This window comes from Schistocerca piceifrons, chromosome 7 (genome assembly GCF_021461385.2).
Source record: "Schistocerca piceifrons isolate TAMUIC-IGC-003096 chromosome 7, iqSchPice1.1, whole genome shotgun sequence".
Taxonomy (NCBI): Eukaryota; Metazoa; Arthropoda; class Insecta; order Orthoptera; family Acrididae; genus Schistocerca; species Schistocerca piceifrons.
In genome coordinates, this window is record NC_060144.1 from 51,458,191 (window position 1) to 51,472,534 (window position 14,344).

Consider the following 14,344-nt stretch of genomic DNA (forward strand, 5'->3'; position numbering starts at 1 on the left):
CACAGAGATTCTCGAATCACTACAGCCGGAATGTCTAAAATTGGGCAGACAACTCCGAAGATTTACTGAACTTGAGCAAAACACCATACTGAATCCTATGAAATTAGCAAAATACAATGATCTTCAAAAGCTTCTGGATTTCATGCTCCCCACTCCCCAAATTCATCACAAATTTTACAAAGAGATAAAATATGTAGCAAGGCAGGGGAAAAAAAAATAAAAAGAGAGAGAGAGAGATAGATAGATAGATAGATAGATAGATAGATAGAGAGAGAGAGAGAGAGAGAGAGAGAGAGAGAAAAGCACGACGAAGAGAAATGGTAACAACAAAGAAAAGCTAGGCCATAAGGAACCAGATCAGCTTTGTTTTACTGTTTCTGATGAAGAATAAAATGGTAGGTAGAAAGACCCACATTGTTGTTTATCATGTATTATTAAGTATTTCCTAAAATACATTCCATTCTTATATTATTATTATTATATTAAAATTGTAAGAATGTCCTAAAATGAATTGACAAGCTGACTGTTTCTTGTTTAACTCAACACTTTCACTTAGAGGCCAAAGGAGGTAAGTGTGGCACCTTATCAGAAATGTGCCAATAACAGCAATACCGGCCATTGAATAATGTTACATTTTTGGAAAGATATAAATAAAACCATAATGGTGATACAAGTATATAACTGTAGAATGAAAAATTTATTCATAATTAATTAAAACCTGTAAACTTTGATCTCAATTTTCTCAGAATTTCAAGAAGTGTCACTTACCTCCCTTGGCCTTTCAATGCCTCAGTTCTCATATGCTTCTAGAAGTAATTTCCTGTGGTTCAACTAAACCTCTTACTTAGCCAGTTGTGACTTTATGTCACTGATCAAAATGATAAAATGGTTTAGCAACTACGGTTTTTTGGATACCCATGGACAGCACTCACGATGAATTTGGTTCATCAATACATGATATCCATTTGAACACTACAACAACTTAATTGTTACATAGAAAGTGAAAAAATGTCCATTTTGTCATCATTTTTCTTTTTCTGTTAGTGTGTGCACAATACAGCATCACAGAAAGGAGTAATATTTCAGTTTTTTCTGGCAAAGAATTGTGATCCAATTTTGCGTTGAGTACAAACCACATTATTTATTCCCATTAGCCATCTTTTCTGCATGGAATAAAGTGTACCAAATGCAAACAATTTATTGATTTAAGAAATCAGAAGGAGAGATAAACTACTTACCTGAATTAAAAAGGCATAAAAATATTGATTGATACGAACTTAGTAAATACAGTAGATATTTACATTGAACTATGAAATGAAAACATACCAACTCCCCCGTTCAAAGAAAACACTGCTTAAAAGCTAAAATATATCAGTATCAGTGATATCCATATAGTTACACAACTACAGCAGGCAACAACTCACTGCCTGGAAAATGTAGTTAAGCACAGAAGATACAAATGCTGTGTTATGAAATGATTAAATGTGAATCAGGAAGGCAACATGATGTAAAAAAAAAAGGTCAAAATTGATGTTCAGATAATCAGTTTGGGTAAAATTCTGTTGTAGGGACCACTTCTTCAAAGTATATAGATTTATGGTGTGATGACACAGTTAAAAACATTATATTCCATAAAACTACAGTTAATTTTTGGGTAGAGTATGGTTTTAAACTATTAAGATAAATAAAATGTATTATAAATAATAAATAAAGCCTCTGAACTCCATTATGAGCTTGACAAATTATGAGCTACAGGCCATGTGGTGCCACACTGGACTTGCCATTCAGTAGGCTGAGCACAGTTCCATGGTGTGCTGGGTCCTTACATTAACTTAAAAGGATTGTAAATTGTGCATATGATTCTATTGCAACAGCATGAGTTATAATATGTGGAAAGTACATATGAATCCAATGTGGACTCAGCCTGGATGGCATTAAGCTCTGAGTCCATAGTTTTCACATGGTACTTGCAATGTTAAACAAAATCCAACTCTGAAGTTGCTGGAATGAATGGGAGACACTGTTTCCACGAACAACAGTTATACTGCAAATTCTGAAGCTCTCAAGCCTACCACATTACATGTTCTGCTATGTGCTAGCAATGTGATCATATATTTATTTTTGTTACTGAGATATTACTAGAAAGTTGTTGGGTACCTGAGCATTAGCCAAACGGTTCCAGTCTGGAGTAAGGTAGAAAAGAATTCCAGTGGAAGCACCTGGTAGAGTTACTCCTCTGACAAACAGAAGAACCAGTACCACATATGGGAAGAGTGCAGTGAAGTAAACCACCTGTTAACAGAAATGTTGCATTAACTACTGATTAGCTATTTATGAATAATTATTTAAATTAATTATCACCGATGACTTTTTAAGAATTTTTGAGATTACTGTTGTAAATGGTTTGGTCAGTATTGTATATGTGCCTTGTCTTCTGCTGCAAAATTGCTGAATAACTGAGAATTTCTACATGAAAAATGCTACTGTGGAAAAATATGAATTTTTGAGCTTCACTTTCCTTAAGAGCTATGTTAACTAACACTCCTATTTAGTTCAGCTTATGTAAATACTGTTTACAAGTACTTTTGATATAATTGTATGCACATATAATTGGCATTTGCACATGTGTTGAAACATAGCATATGTCAGTCACAGATTAAAAGGATATAAGCGTTTTCAGTAAAAACAATAAAATCTGAAATACTCTGTTTTCTTCTGATTTAATAAATACTATATATACTTGATGCACTGATGAAAAGAATAAAATAGAATAACATTTTTTTATAGTGAAGTCAGTGCTATTCTTAACACAAATTTTGAAGATGGCAATTTAAAAAGTGGGCAAAAGGTCTTCCTTCCCTGTTACATTTGTACCGGTTCCCATCAGATCAGCACAGTTAAGTGTTGTTGGGCTGGGCTAGCACTTGGATGGGTGACCTTCCGGTCTGCTGAGTGCTGTTGGTGAGTGGGGTGCACTGAGCCCTTGGGAGACAAAGTGAGGTGCTATTTGGTCGAGAAGTAGCGGCTCCAGTCCCAGAAACTGACATACAGCTGGGAGATCAGTGTGCTGACCACATGCTCCTCCATATCTGCATCCAGTGACGCCTATAGGCTATGGATGGCATGGTGGCCAGTCGGTACCATTGGGCCTTCATAGCCTGTTTGGGAGGAGTTTAGTTTGTTCCATTTGTAATTAGGGCAAGGGAAGAATGACTAATGATAAATCTCTGTGGTAGCTCTAATTTTCCCACCATAATCATGGAGCATACACCCTTGAAATTTCAACAGAAAACTTCTCCATGATCCTACACCTCAACTGCAGTGTCTGCCACCGAAATTTGTTTATCATCTCTGTAACACTCCTGCACATTCTAAATGATTTGTCTCGATACATGCTGCCCTTCACTGAATCTTCTGTGTCTCTTCTAATGCAGCCTGTAAAGGTCCAGAGCTGATAAGCAGTACTCAATAATTGGTATCTCAAGTGTTTCATAGGTCACTTTTTCTGTGGACAAATACATTTCCTTAAGATTCTTCCAATAAATCTCAAGCTTGCACCAACAACTAATTTTGTGTGGTCATTCCATATTAGGTTGCTCCAGATGGTTACTCACAGTGATTATCAGCACTAGTGAAATCTAACACTACAGGACTCTTTCTCCCTTTTAATCACAGCATGTTTCACAGGTTTATATTCAGGGACAATAGCCAGTCTCTGCACCAGTCATCGATCCCTTGCAGTCTCCCTGAATTTCGCTACAATCTTGTGTCATTGCAGCCTTCCTATAGCCAACAGTACTGTCTGTGAATAGCCTTCTGTACCTTCCAGCATCATCCACTAGGTCATTTAATTTATAAAAAATACTAAAAACAGTGATGGTCCTATAACACCCCCTCTGGGTACTCTCGAAATTACCTTTACACCTGTTGATTTTGTTCCATTAAGTACAATGTGTTGAGCTCATTTTCAAGAATTCTACATCTGCACCTACATCAATACTCCACAAACCACTGTAAAATTCATAGCTGAGGGTACATCCAATTCTACCAGTTATTAGTGTTTCTTCCTATTCTATTCACTTACGGAGTGCAGGAAGAATGGCTGTTTAAATACCTCTGTTGGTGTTGCAATTAATATAATCCTGCTCTCATGATCCCTATGTGGGCAGTAAGTACAAGATAGTAGTATATTCCTAAAATCATCATTTAAATCCAGTTCTTGAAACTTTGTAAGTTTTCTTGGGACAGTTTATGTCTATCTTCAAGAGTCTGCCAGATAAGTTTCTTCAGCATCCTTTAGACAATCTCCCATGGGTCCAACAAACCTGTGACCATTCATGCTGTTCTTCTTTGTATAAGTTCCATATCCCCTGTTAGTCCTAACTGGTATGAGCCCCACACACTTGAGCAATATTCTGGAATGGGTCACATGAGTGATTTGTAAGCCAACTCCTTCATAGGCTGATTGCATTTCCTAGTACTCTACCAATAAACTGAAGTCTACTGCCTGCTTTACCCATGACTGATCATCTGTAATCATTCCACTTCAAGTGTTACACCCAGGTATTTGTATGAGTTGGCTCATTCCATTCTCTAATATTGCAGTCATAAGCGTGTACAATTTTACATTTTTGAACATTTAAAGCAAGTTGCAATCTTTGTACCACACTGAAATCTTATCAAGATCTGACTTTTTGTAGCCTCTTTCAGACAGTACTTCACTACAGATAACTGCATCATCTGAAAAAAAATGTCCATGAGTTCATTAATATAAAACGTAAAGAGCAAGGTCCCAACACACTTCCAGAGGGCACACCTAAAGTTACTTCTACATCTGACTCTCCATCCAAATTAACATGTTATGTCCTCCCTACCAAAAATTCCTTAATCTAGTCACAAATTTCACTTTACTGCATCTATCTGACTGGTCCTGAATATATACAGTTTTATCAGTCATTAATGGCTGTTGCACTCAATCAAAGGATAGTAGGAATTGAGTCATCTTAAAATATCTGTCTGTTTGTCTTTCTTTATTTAGTCAGTTACTATTTAATGAATTCTTATGAGTTTTTAATAATGCCAATTTTTGCTTATTATTTCTTCTTTTTAGGTATGGTACATATTTACAATATTAATTTAAATGAAAATGCAATGTAGTCATGAAACCTTCATCATGCAAAGCAAAACTAGAGCCAACACAATCTTCAGAGCAATGAGAAATTACCTCAGTACCCTGATGCAGAATGGAACTTTCTGATAAACAACTCAAGAGACCTATACAAGGGCTTCAAGTAGTAGATGACTCACCCAGTTGCCTCCCTACTCCTCCGCTTGCTAGATGGAGAGCTAAACCTGAACAACAAAAGCTTCACTGACTGCAGACTGTTTCCAACTTGCAGAAACCTAAGTGGACATTCATTTTCCATGAACCTTCCACCAGGAAGAGAAAAAATAGAGGATATCATCAAGGAGCTCATGAACTTCGAGGTCTCAGGTGAAGATGGCACAATAGCAGAGATATGAAAACACACAGATTAACAGTCGTTGCAGAGCATCCACCAGATCATATGGGACATGTGACAACAGAATCTTACCAGAGCAGAAGGATGGATGTCTACGGTGATCCACCCACCTCACAATGAGGGTAGTAAGACAGACGTCAACTATTGCCAAGGTAGCTCCTTATTACAGATTTCCCAGAATACCCTCTCTGAAGCCCTGTAAACTAGGGCACCAACCAGCTAGATCAGCAATCAGATGAATACCAGACTGACTTTTGCATCAACAGATCCTACCAGAACAGATATCATGTCTTAAGACAATCCTCACTTACACGAACCAATGTGGACATCAATGGATAATTGTCCTAGTAGACTTCCAGAAGGCACATGAATCTTGTGAATGCACCACTGGAACTTGGCCTGTATGAGAAGACCCTCAAAGTAGTCCAGACCATCCTGTAGAACATGACATCCAAGGTCAAGTTCAGAGGTGAGCTACCCCCATCAGAACAGGAATCATAAAGGGCAACGGTTTGCCATGCATTCTTTTCAGGTGCATCCTTGTGAACATTGTGAAAGAATGGATGGCAACACTACTACCAGGAACTGGACTGAAGTTTGAGTATAAGAGAGATAACCTCCAAGTATTACGCCTATATTTTGCTGTTGACCTCATCTTACCAGCAGACATTGTAGAGGAGGCTACTTACAACCTACAAAGCCTTTACAGTGTATCAGTTAAGACCAACTTGAAGATCACCCAGAAAATTAAATTCATGACCAACTTGTAGAAACTGCACTAAAACACCACCATAAGAAAAGTATCTACAGTCAAGTGCGTAGGAGAGTGGATCTCTGCAAACCTGAGTTTGTACCAAGTGATAGACACCAGATGCACCACATATGAAAGGACTTACCACTCCAAAATATCTACTCATCCATGCACTTCTCCAAGACCCTCAATCTCTGACACTACAACATGGTAGTAAAAGCCTCTGCTCTGTATGACTCTGATTACCATGTAGTGGCTAGGAAGCAGTCCACACAGGAAACTGGAGATCAAAGAAAGGAAGATCCTCAGGGGAATACTAGGACCAGCAAGAGAAGAGTAATGCATCTACAGAATCTGGCACAATGATGAACTGTAAAATCAACAGAAGGATATCACCAAGTGTATAAGGAAAAGGTGACTGGCCTTGTACAGATAATTGAGCCACATGAATCCAAAAAGACTTACCAATAGGATCTTCGCAGTGATAAGTGGAAGGAAGGCCTCTAAGAAAAAGTGGATCACATTGGTAAGTCAGATCTGGAAACCTGGAGATCCTAGTGGAGAAAACATGAGACCAACTGTGATTCTGGCAAGCCATCTGACAGGATGTTTTCCCAATGTCCATTATCAGTAAGGAGACCACAGGAACCAAATGGACAGAGGAGAGAAAGCTGGCTCACAGCCAGAAAATATAGTAATGGAAGAAGGAAACAAGGAGGTCCTCACCAAAAGGAAATGCAAGCTCTGTTGTCCTCAGCAAGCCCAAATGGCAAAGAAAAAAAATTCAATGTAAGACTGAAATGAGCCACTACTGGCATCAAAGGCGCACAGTAAGCAACAGAACAGAAAATGAAAGACAATATAGAAAACTGACACGTATACAAATATTTTTGCACCTGCCAAAGTCCATTTGCACTGGGCCTACTGAGGCATGGATGGTATTACCTGGGTGGATTTCTGTTTTTTCAGCTATGTAGGGGGTGGGATATTCAAATAGTAAAATTCCTCATGGTTAGGGTGGTTGACTCAGAAACAGGTAACACTCCAGTTGAGAAAAGTAAGGAATAATGAGCCTCAGTGGTGCAAAATTTATTTTCCATATCATAAAGGATAAAATGACACCCTACATTCAAAAAGTTTTTGAGGAAATTGCTGGATTGCTTGTATAAATACAGGGCTGTTAGAACACTAGATGACACTGCAATTGCTGACCAAATCAGCTCTCAACCTAAAAAATGTATACACTTTGTCCAACACTGTTCTAATTTGTTGATCCCTTCCGAATAATAGGAATTGTCAAGTCTGCAAAATAGCTATTAGTTGTTGCAATCACCTCCTCGTTTGAATAAAATCTTTGTCCCGCCAGCCATTTCTTCAAATTGGGTGCACTGTCGTGATGGTAAACGACATTTTTGCAGTCCAATCGCTGGCATTTTTCTTGCAGCTCGGTTTTCAAACTGTTCAATAATGATGAATAATATGCACCTGTAATAGTTTTACCCTTTTCCAGATAGTCAATGAGAATTATCCCTTGCGAATCCCAAAAGACAGTTGCCATAACCTTTCTGGCCAAAGGGCTGGTCTTTGCCTTTCTGGTGCGGATTTTCCCTTGCTAACCCATTGTTTAGATTGTTGTTTGGTCTCAGGAGTATACTAATGCATCCATGTTTCATCCACAGTGACGAAACGATGCTTAAAGTCCTGCTGATTCTTCCTCAACAGCTGCAAACCATCCTTGCAACAACTCACACGATTCCATATTTGGTCAAGCATGAGCAATCGTAGAATCCATCTTGCAGATAGCTTTCTCATGTCCAAATGTTTATGCAAAATATTATGTACCCATTCATTCAAGATGCCCACAGCACTAGCAATCTCATGCACCTTAACTCTTATGTCATCCATCTCCATGTCATGGATTTTATCAATGGCCCATATGGCCACTTCGAAAATTTTGAAACCAATTATAAACTGTTCTAATCGAAGGTGCAGAGTCACTGTAATGTTTATCAAGGTTCTCTTTAGTCTCCTGAGGCGTTTTGCCTTTATAAAGTAATGTTTAATCACCACACGAAATTCTTCTTCATCAATTTTTTGACAATCACTCGACTTCCTTGATTCACACAAATGCCAAACACAAAGAAACAGACAAATGTGGCTGAAACTTAGTGTGCATTCTTTCCAAAGATGCTACTAATTAAACATGACCTCGATGTGTGCCGGTGGTGCCATCTCTCAGACTCTGCACAAACTTTTCAAATGCCCCTCGTATGTAGTTTGTTGGGAAATAACTTCAAAAACAATAACAATAAGGTGTTTAAAAAAATAAAAGGCTGAGCTTGAGAAGACCACTCATTACATTACAAACACATTTAATTCACACAATCACATGACGAAATTCTGTCTGAGTGTTCATTTTCTTGAAATCCAAACCCCTCCCCCTATTAAAAAAAAGTGTTACTTAAAGTAGAAAATGTCACTATGCTGCATCCCCAAGGAAACACTCAAGTATGCGAATAATATAACATATAAAAAATTATGGATAGTAAAAACGTCATGTGCAAGGAAAAGGAAATTATATAAAATGGTTAGGGTAAGCAGAAGTGTAGCACTGATTTTGAGTAATAAGGGATACTACACTGTCTGAAGGAAATTGATTTGGGGAAAGAGAAACCTAGTTACAATTCATGACACCCACTATTCAATTAGTATAGTTAAATTATATGGGCAATAGATAAAAGAAAAATTAGAATATCACTATGGAATATGAAGACTTACTTATTACAGAAAACGGTGAAAGAATAGCTTACAGCAGTCAGATAACCAATATATTTCATAATCACTTCCTGGAAGTAGCTTAGAAGATTGGTGAAAACAGTGTAAGGTATTAAGCAAAAATATAAACATTGAAGAAGGAATGGAAACATCATGTACATGATAATACACCTTGCTCTGCAAAAGAAATTAAGAAAATAAGTAACTTTATGAAAAGTAAATGTGGGATTTCATTGTCATGAGTGGGACAGCTGCAATACAGTTTTGGACAGTCAAAATCTAATATAACAAAGAGTATAAATAGAAATACATTAAAAATTGAATGGTGACCATATGAATCTGAATATCACATGTATAGAAAATAAGCTTTTAATCATCTTTAAAACTTTGTCGTGGGTATGGCAGCAAATGCACATAGCAATGAATGTCCACCAATAATCTTCAAGAACTCTTGGAATTTCACCCTTATTTTCCTTTGAAAACATAGAATCCATACTAATGAAATAATTCTCTATGAGATGAAATATCATAAATGTTACATTACAAATGAAACAGTGGAAAATCCAAGGTGGAATAAAGATAATATTATGAAGAAGATGGACTGCTACTCACCACATAGTGGAGGTGCTGAGTAGCAGACAGGCACAACAAAAAGCCTGCTACAAGTAAACAAGTAAGCTTTAGGCCAAAAGGCCTTCTTCTAGAGTAGGCAACACAGACATATGTTCATGCAAACACAGCTCACACACACATGACCACTGTCTCTGGCTGCTGAGGGCAGACTGCAAGCTGTTGCTGATGTTAGGAGGGGGAAGAATAGCAGGGTAAGGGTGGAGCTGCTTGTGGGAGCGTACAGTGATGAGGTGAAAAGAATGTAGGGCAACTAGGTGCAGTCAGTTGGTTAGACAGATGGCAGGGAGAAAAGTCGATCCAGCTAGTTGATGACCCTAGTTAACATGGCTGCAGAGAGGATATCCCAGGTAATTTGTAATAAGCAGTTATCCCTGCAGTTTATGAGGCCTGTCTTATTACCCTCTTTGTGCAGTGGGTGGATCACAGTCGACATTCATCCTTCTGGCAAGGCTCTGTTGTCTACATATCCCATATGATCTGGTGGATGCTCTGCAAGAACTGTTTATCTGTGTTTGCACATCTCTGCTACTGTGCTACCTTCACCTGAGGCCTCATATCAGGGTTGGAAATAGTTTTCATGTTGGTGAAGTGCCAATTTACCCTTTTAATATTATTGCCATTACATTATTAATACTTTATTATAAAAATTGCAACTGAAGATCATCGTGGGTGGAACATGGAACTATCTTGGGTGGGACTCAGAATCTGTTTTATAACTTAAAATTAATTTTGTTACATCAGTTTTTGATGACTCAATAGTTAACACATTTTGACCTCACTCTCTTATTATATAACATTATAGGAAAGTTTTGTTAGCTATAAATAAGATTAACTGAACACAGTATTACTTTAAAGTTCAGAGTACCTAGTTATTTCAATTCAAAAAATCCACCACTAGAAAACAACTATGCAGTTGACTACTCATCCACTTTCAAAAATGCTTTAATTTCCTGAAAACTCATAATATTAGGTGTTTCTAACATATCTGAAGTCTGGATTTGGGAGAATAGGTAGAACTTGTTCAAACTCAATGTAGGATACATCTTTCTCATCAACTCTGAACATCTCTACTGAAGCCCCAACAGATCTCATGCACATAAACTGTATTTCTCCATTTCTTCAATAGCTCAATCGCAGCACATTTGCATTTAGCTGATTCCTTTCTTGCAATTGGAAACATCACCAGAGTAAATGTCTCTTGAATAATCTTTTCCAAACTAAAGTTGTTTTTACAGATAACACAGACACCGCATGTGAAAGTAAAACGTAGTGTTTAAAAGTATCAGAACATTGTTTTATGTCCATGAAACTAAAACCGCACGTAAACAGGCCTTGGAAGGCCCAACAGTACCAACCAATCACCGTGTCATACTCAGCTGATAGGCTTAAATGGATGTGGATACGGAGAGGCATGTGATGGATGGTCATCCACCCAAGTGTTACCCAAGCCCAACAGTGCTTAACACTGGTGATCAAATGGGAACCGGCATTACCACAGTTGCGAGGTCTGTGGTGTTTTGTGTATATGCCTCTGCCAATTGCTAGCTGCAGGCACCTGCATTGGCCAACAGATGGTAGATACCACTCATTTCACTGGAACTTTTTGAAGTGGAAGAGCAGCTGGAAGCAGCAATACGTTCCTAACACCTTCTTCAAGAAGACCTCCATTATTCCATGATTCGTCAATTATTCACTTCTTGTTGTTGTTGTTGTTATTGTGGTCTTCAGTCCTGAGACTGGTTTGATGCAGTTCTCCATGCTACTCTATCCTGTGCAAGCTTCTTCATCTCCCAGTACCTACTGCAACCTACATCCTTCTGAATCTGCTTAGTGTATTCATCTCTTGGTCTCCCTCTACAATTTTTACCCTCCACGCTGGCCTCCAATACTAAACTGGTGATCCCTTGATGCCTCAGAACATGTCCTACCAACCGATCCCTTCTTCTGGTCAAGTTGTGCTACAAAATTCTCTTCTCCCCAATCCTATTCAATAGTTCTTCTGTAGCACCACATTTCGAAAGCTTCTATTCTCTTCTTGTCCAAACTATTTATCGTCCATGTTTCACTTCCATACATGGCTACACTCCATACGAATACTTTCAGAAATGACTTCCTGACACTTAAATCAATACTGGATGTTAACAAATTTCTCTTCTTCAGAAACGCTTTCCTTGCCATTGCCAGCCTACATTTTATATCCTCTCTACTTCGACCATCATCAGTTATTTTGCTCCCCAAATAGCAAAACTCCTTTACTACTTTAAGTGCCTCATTTCCTAATCTAATTCCCTCAGCATCACCCGACTTAATTAGACTACATTCCATTATCCTTGTTTTGCTTTTGTTGATGTTCATCTTATATCCTCCTTTCAAGACACTGTCCATTCCATTCAATTGCTCTTCCAAGTCCTTTGCTGTCTCTGACAGAATTACAATGTCATCGGCGAACCTCAAGGTTTTTATTTCCTCTCCATGAATTTTAATACCATGTCCCTCGACTCTTATAACTGCCATCTGGTTTTTGTACAAATTGTAAATAGCCTTTCGCTCCCTGTATTTTACCCCTGCCACCTTCAGAATTTGAAAGAGAGTATTCCAGTCAACATTGTCAAAAGCTTTCTCTAAGTCTACAAATGCTAGAAACGTAGGTTTGCCTTTCCTTAATCTTTCTTCTAAGATAAGTCGTAAGGTCAGTATTGCCTCACGTGTTCCAGTGTTTCTACGGAATCCAAACTGCTCTTCCCCGAGAATGGCTTCTACTAGTTTTTCCATTCGTCTGTAAAGAATTCGTGTTAGTATTTTGCAGCTGTGACTTATTAAACTGATAGTTCGGTAATTTTCACATCTGTCAACACCTGCTTTCTTTGGGATTGGAATTATTATATTCTTCTTGAAGTCTGAGGGTATTTCACCTGTTTCATACATCTTGCTCACCAGATGGTAGAGTTTTGTCAGGACTGGCTCTCCCAACGCCGTCAGTAGTTCCAATGGAAAGTTGTCTACTCCGGGGGCCGTGTTTCGACTCAGGTCTTTCAGTGCTCTGTCAAACTCTTCACGCAGTATCATATCTCCCATTTGATCTTCATCTACATCCTCTTCCATTTCCATAATATTGTCCTCAAGTACATCGCCCTTGTATAGACCCTCTATATACTCCTTCCACCTTTCTGCTTTCCCTTCTTGCTTAGAACTGGGTTTCCATCTGAGCTCTTGATACTCATACAAGTGGTTCTCTTCTCTCCAAAGGTCTCTTTAATTTTCCTGTAGGCAGTATCTATCTTACCCCTAGTGAGATAGGCCTCTACATCCTTACATTTGTCCTCTAGCCATGCCTGCTTAGCCATTTTGCACTTCCTGTCGATCTCATTTTTGAGATGTTTGTATTCCTTTTTGCCTGCTTCATTTACTGCATTTTTATATTTTCTCCTTTCATCAATAAAATTCAATATTTCTTCTGTTACCCAAGGATTTCTACTAGCCCTCGTCTTTTTACCTACTTGATCCTCTGCTGCCTTCACTACTTCATCCCTCAAAGCTACCCATTCTTCTTCTACTGTATTTTTTCCCCCCATTCCTGTCAATTGTTCCCTTATGCTCTCCCTGAAACTCTGTACAACCTCTGGTTCTTTCAGTTTATCCAGGTCCCATCTCCTTAAATTCCCACCTTTTTGCAGTTTCTTCTGTTTTAATCTACAGGTCATAACCAATAGATTGTGGTCAGAATCCACATCTGCCCCTGGAAATGTCTTACAATTTAAAACCTGGTTCCTAAATCTCTATCTTACCATTATATATTCTATCTGATACTTTCTAGTATCTCCAGGGTTCTTCCATGTATACAACCTTCTTTCATGATTCTTAAACCAAGTGTTAGCTATGATTATGTTGTGCTCTGTGCAAAATTCTACCAGGCGGCTTCCTCTTTCATTTCTTAGCCCCAATCCATATTCACCTACTATGTTTCCTTCTCTCCCTTTTCCTACACTCGAATTCCAGTCACCCATGACTATTAAATTTTCGTCTCCCTTCACAATCTGAATAATTTCTTTTATTTCATCATACATTTCTTCAATTTCTTCGTCATCTGCAGAGCCAGTTGGCATATAAACTTGTACTACTGTGGTAGGTGTGGGCTTTGTATCTATCTTGGCCACAATAATGCGTTCACTATGGTGTTTGTAGTAGCTTACCCGCATTCCTATTTTCCTATTCATTATTAAACCTACTCCTGCATTACCCCTATTTGATTTTGTGTTTATAACCCTGTAGTCACCTGACCAGAAGTCTTGTTCCTCCTGCCACCGAACTTCACTAATTCCCACTATATCTAACTTCAACCTATCCATTTCCCTTTTTAAATTTTCTAACCTACCTGCCCGATTAAGGGATCTGACATTCCACGCTCCGATCCCTAGAACACCAGTTTTCTTTCTCCTGATAACGACATCCTCTTGAGTAGTCCCCACCCGGAGATCCGAATGGGGGACTATTTTATCTCCGGAATATTTTACCCAAGAGGACGCCATCATCATTTAATCATACAGTAAAGCTGCATGCGCTCGGGAAAAATTACGGCTGTAGTTTCCCCTTGCTTTCAGCCGTTCGCAGTACCAGCACAGCAAGGCCGTTTTGGTTATTGTTACAAGGCCAGATCAGTCAATCA

The 14,344-nt window shown here is 38.5% G+C and overlaps 1 protein-coding gene across 1 annotated transcript in view; it reads right to left on the reverse strand.

Annotated features, from left to right (window-relative positions):
• The window catches only part of LOC124805414 (sodium- and chloride-dependent glycine transporter 1-like), a 224,514-nt gene that overhangs the window by 136,196 nt on the left and 73,974 nt on the right, over positions 1 to 14,344 (reverse strand). Inside the window, exon 4 of the mRNA XM_047265976.1 lies at positions 2,158 to 2,292. Coding sequence (XP_047121932.1) covers positions 2,158 to 2,292 — 135 coding nt within the window. The remainder of the gene's footprint in view (positions 1 to 2,157; positions 2,293 to 14,344) is intronic.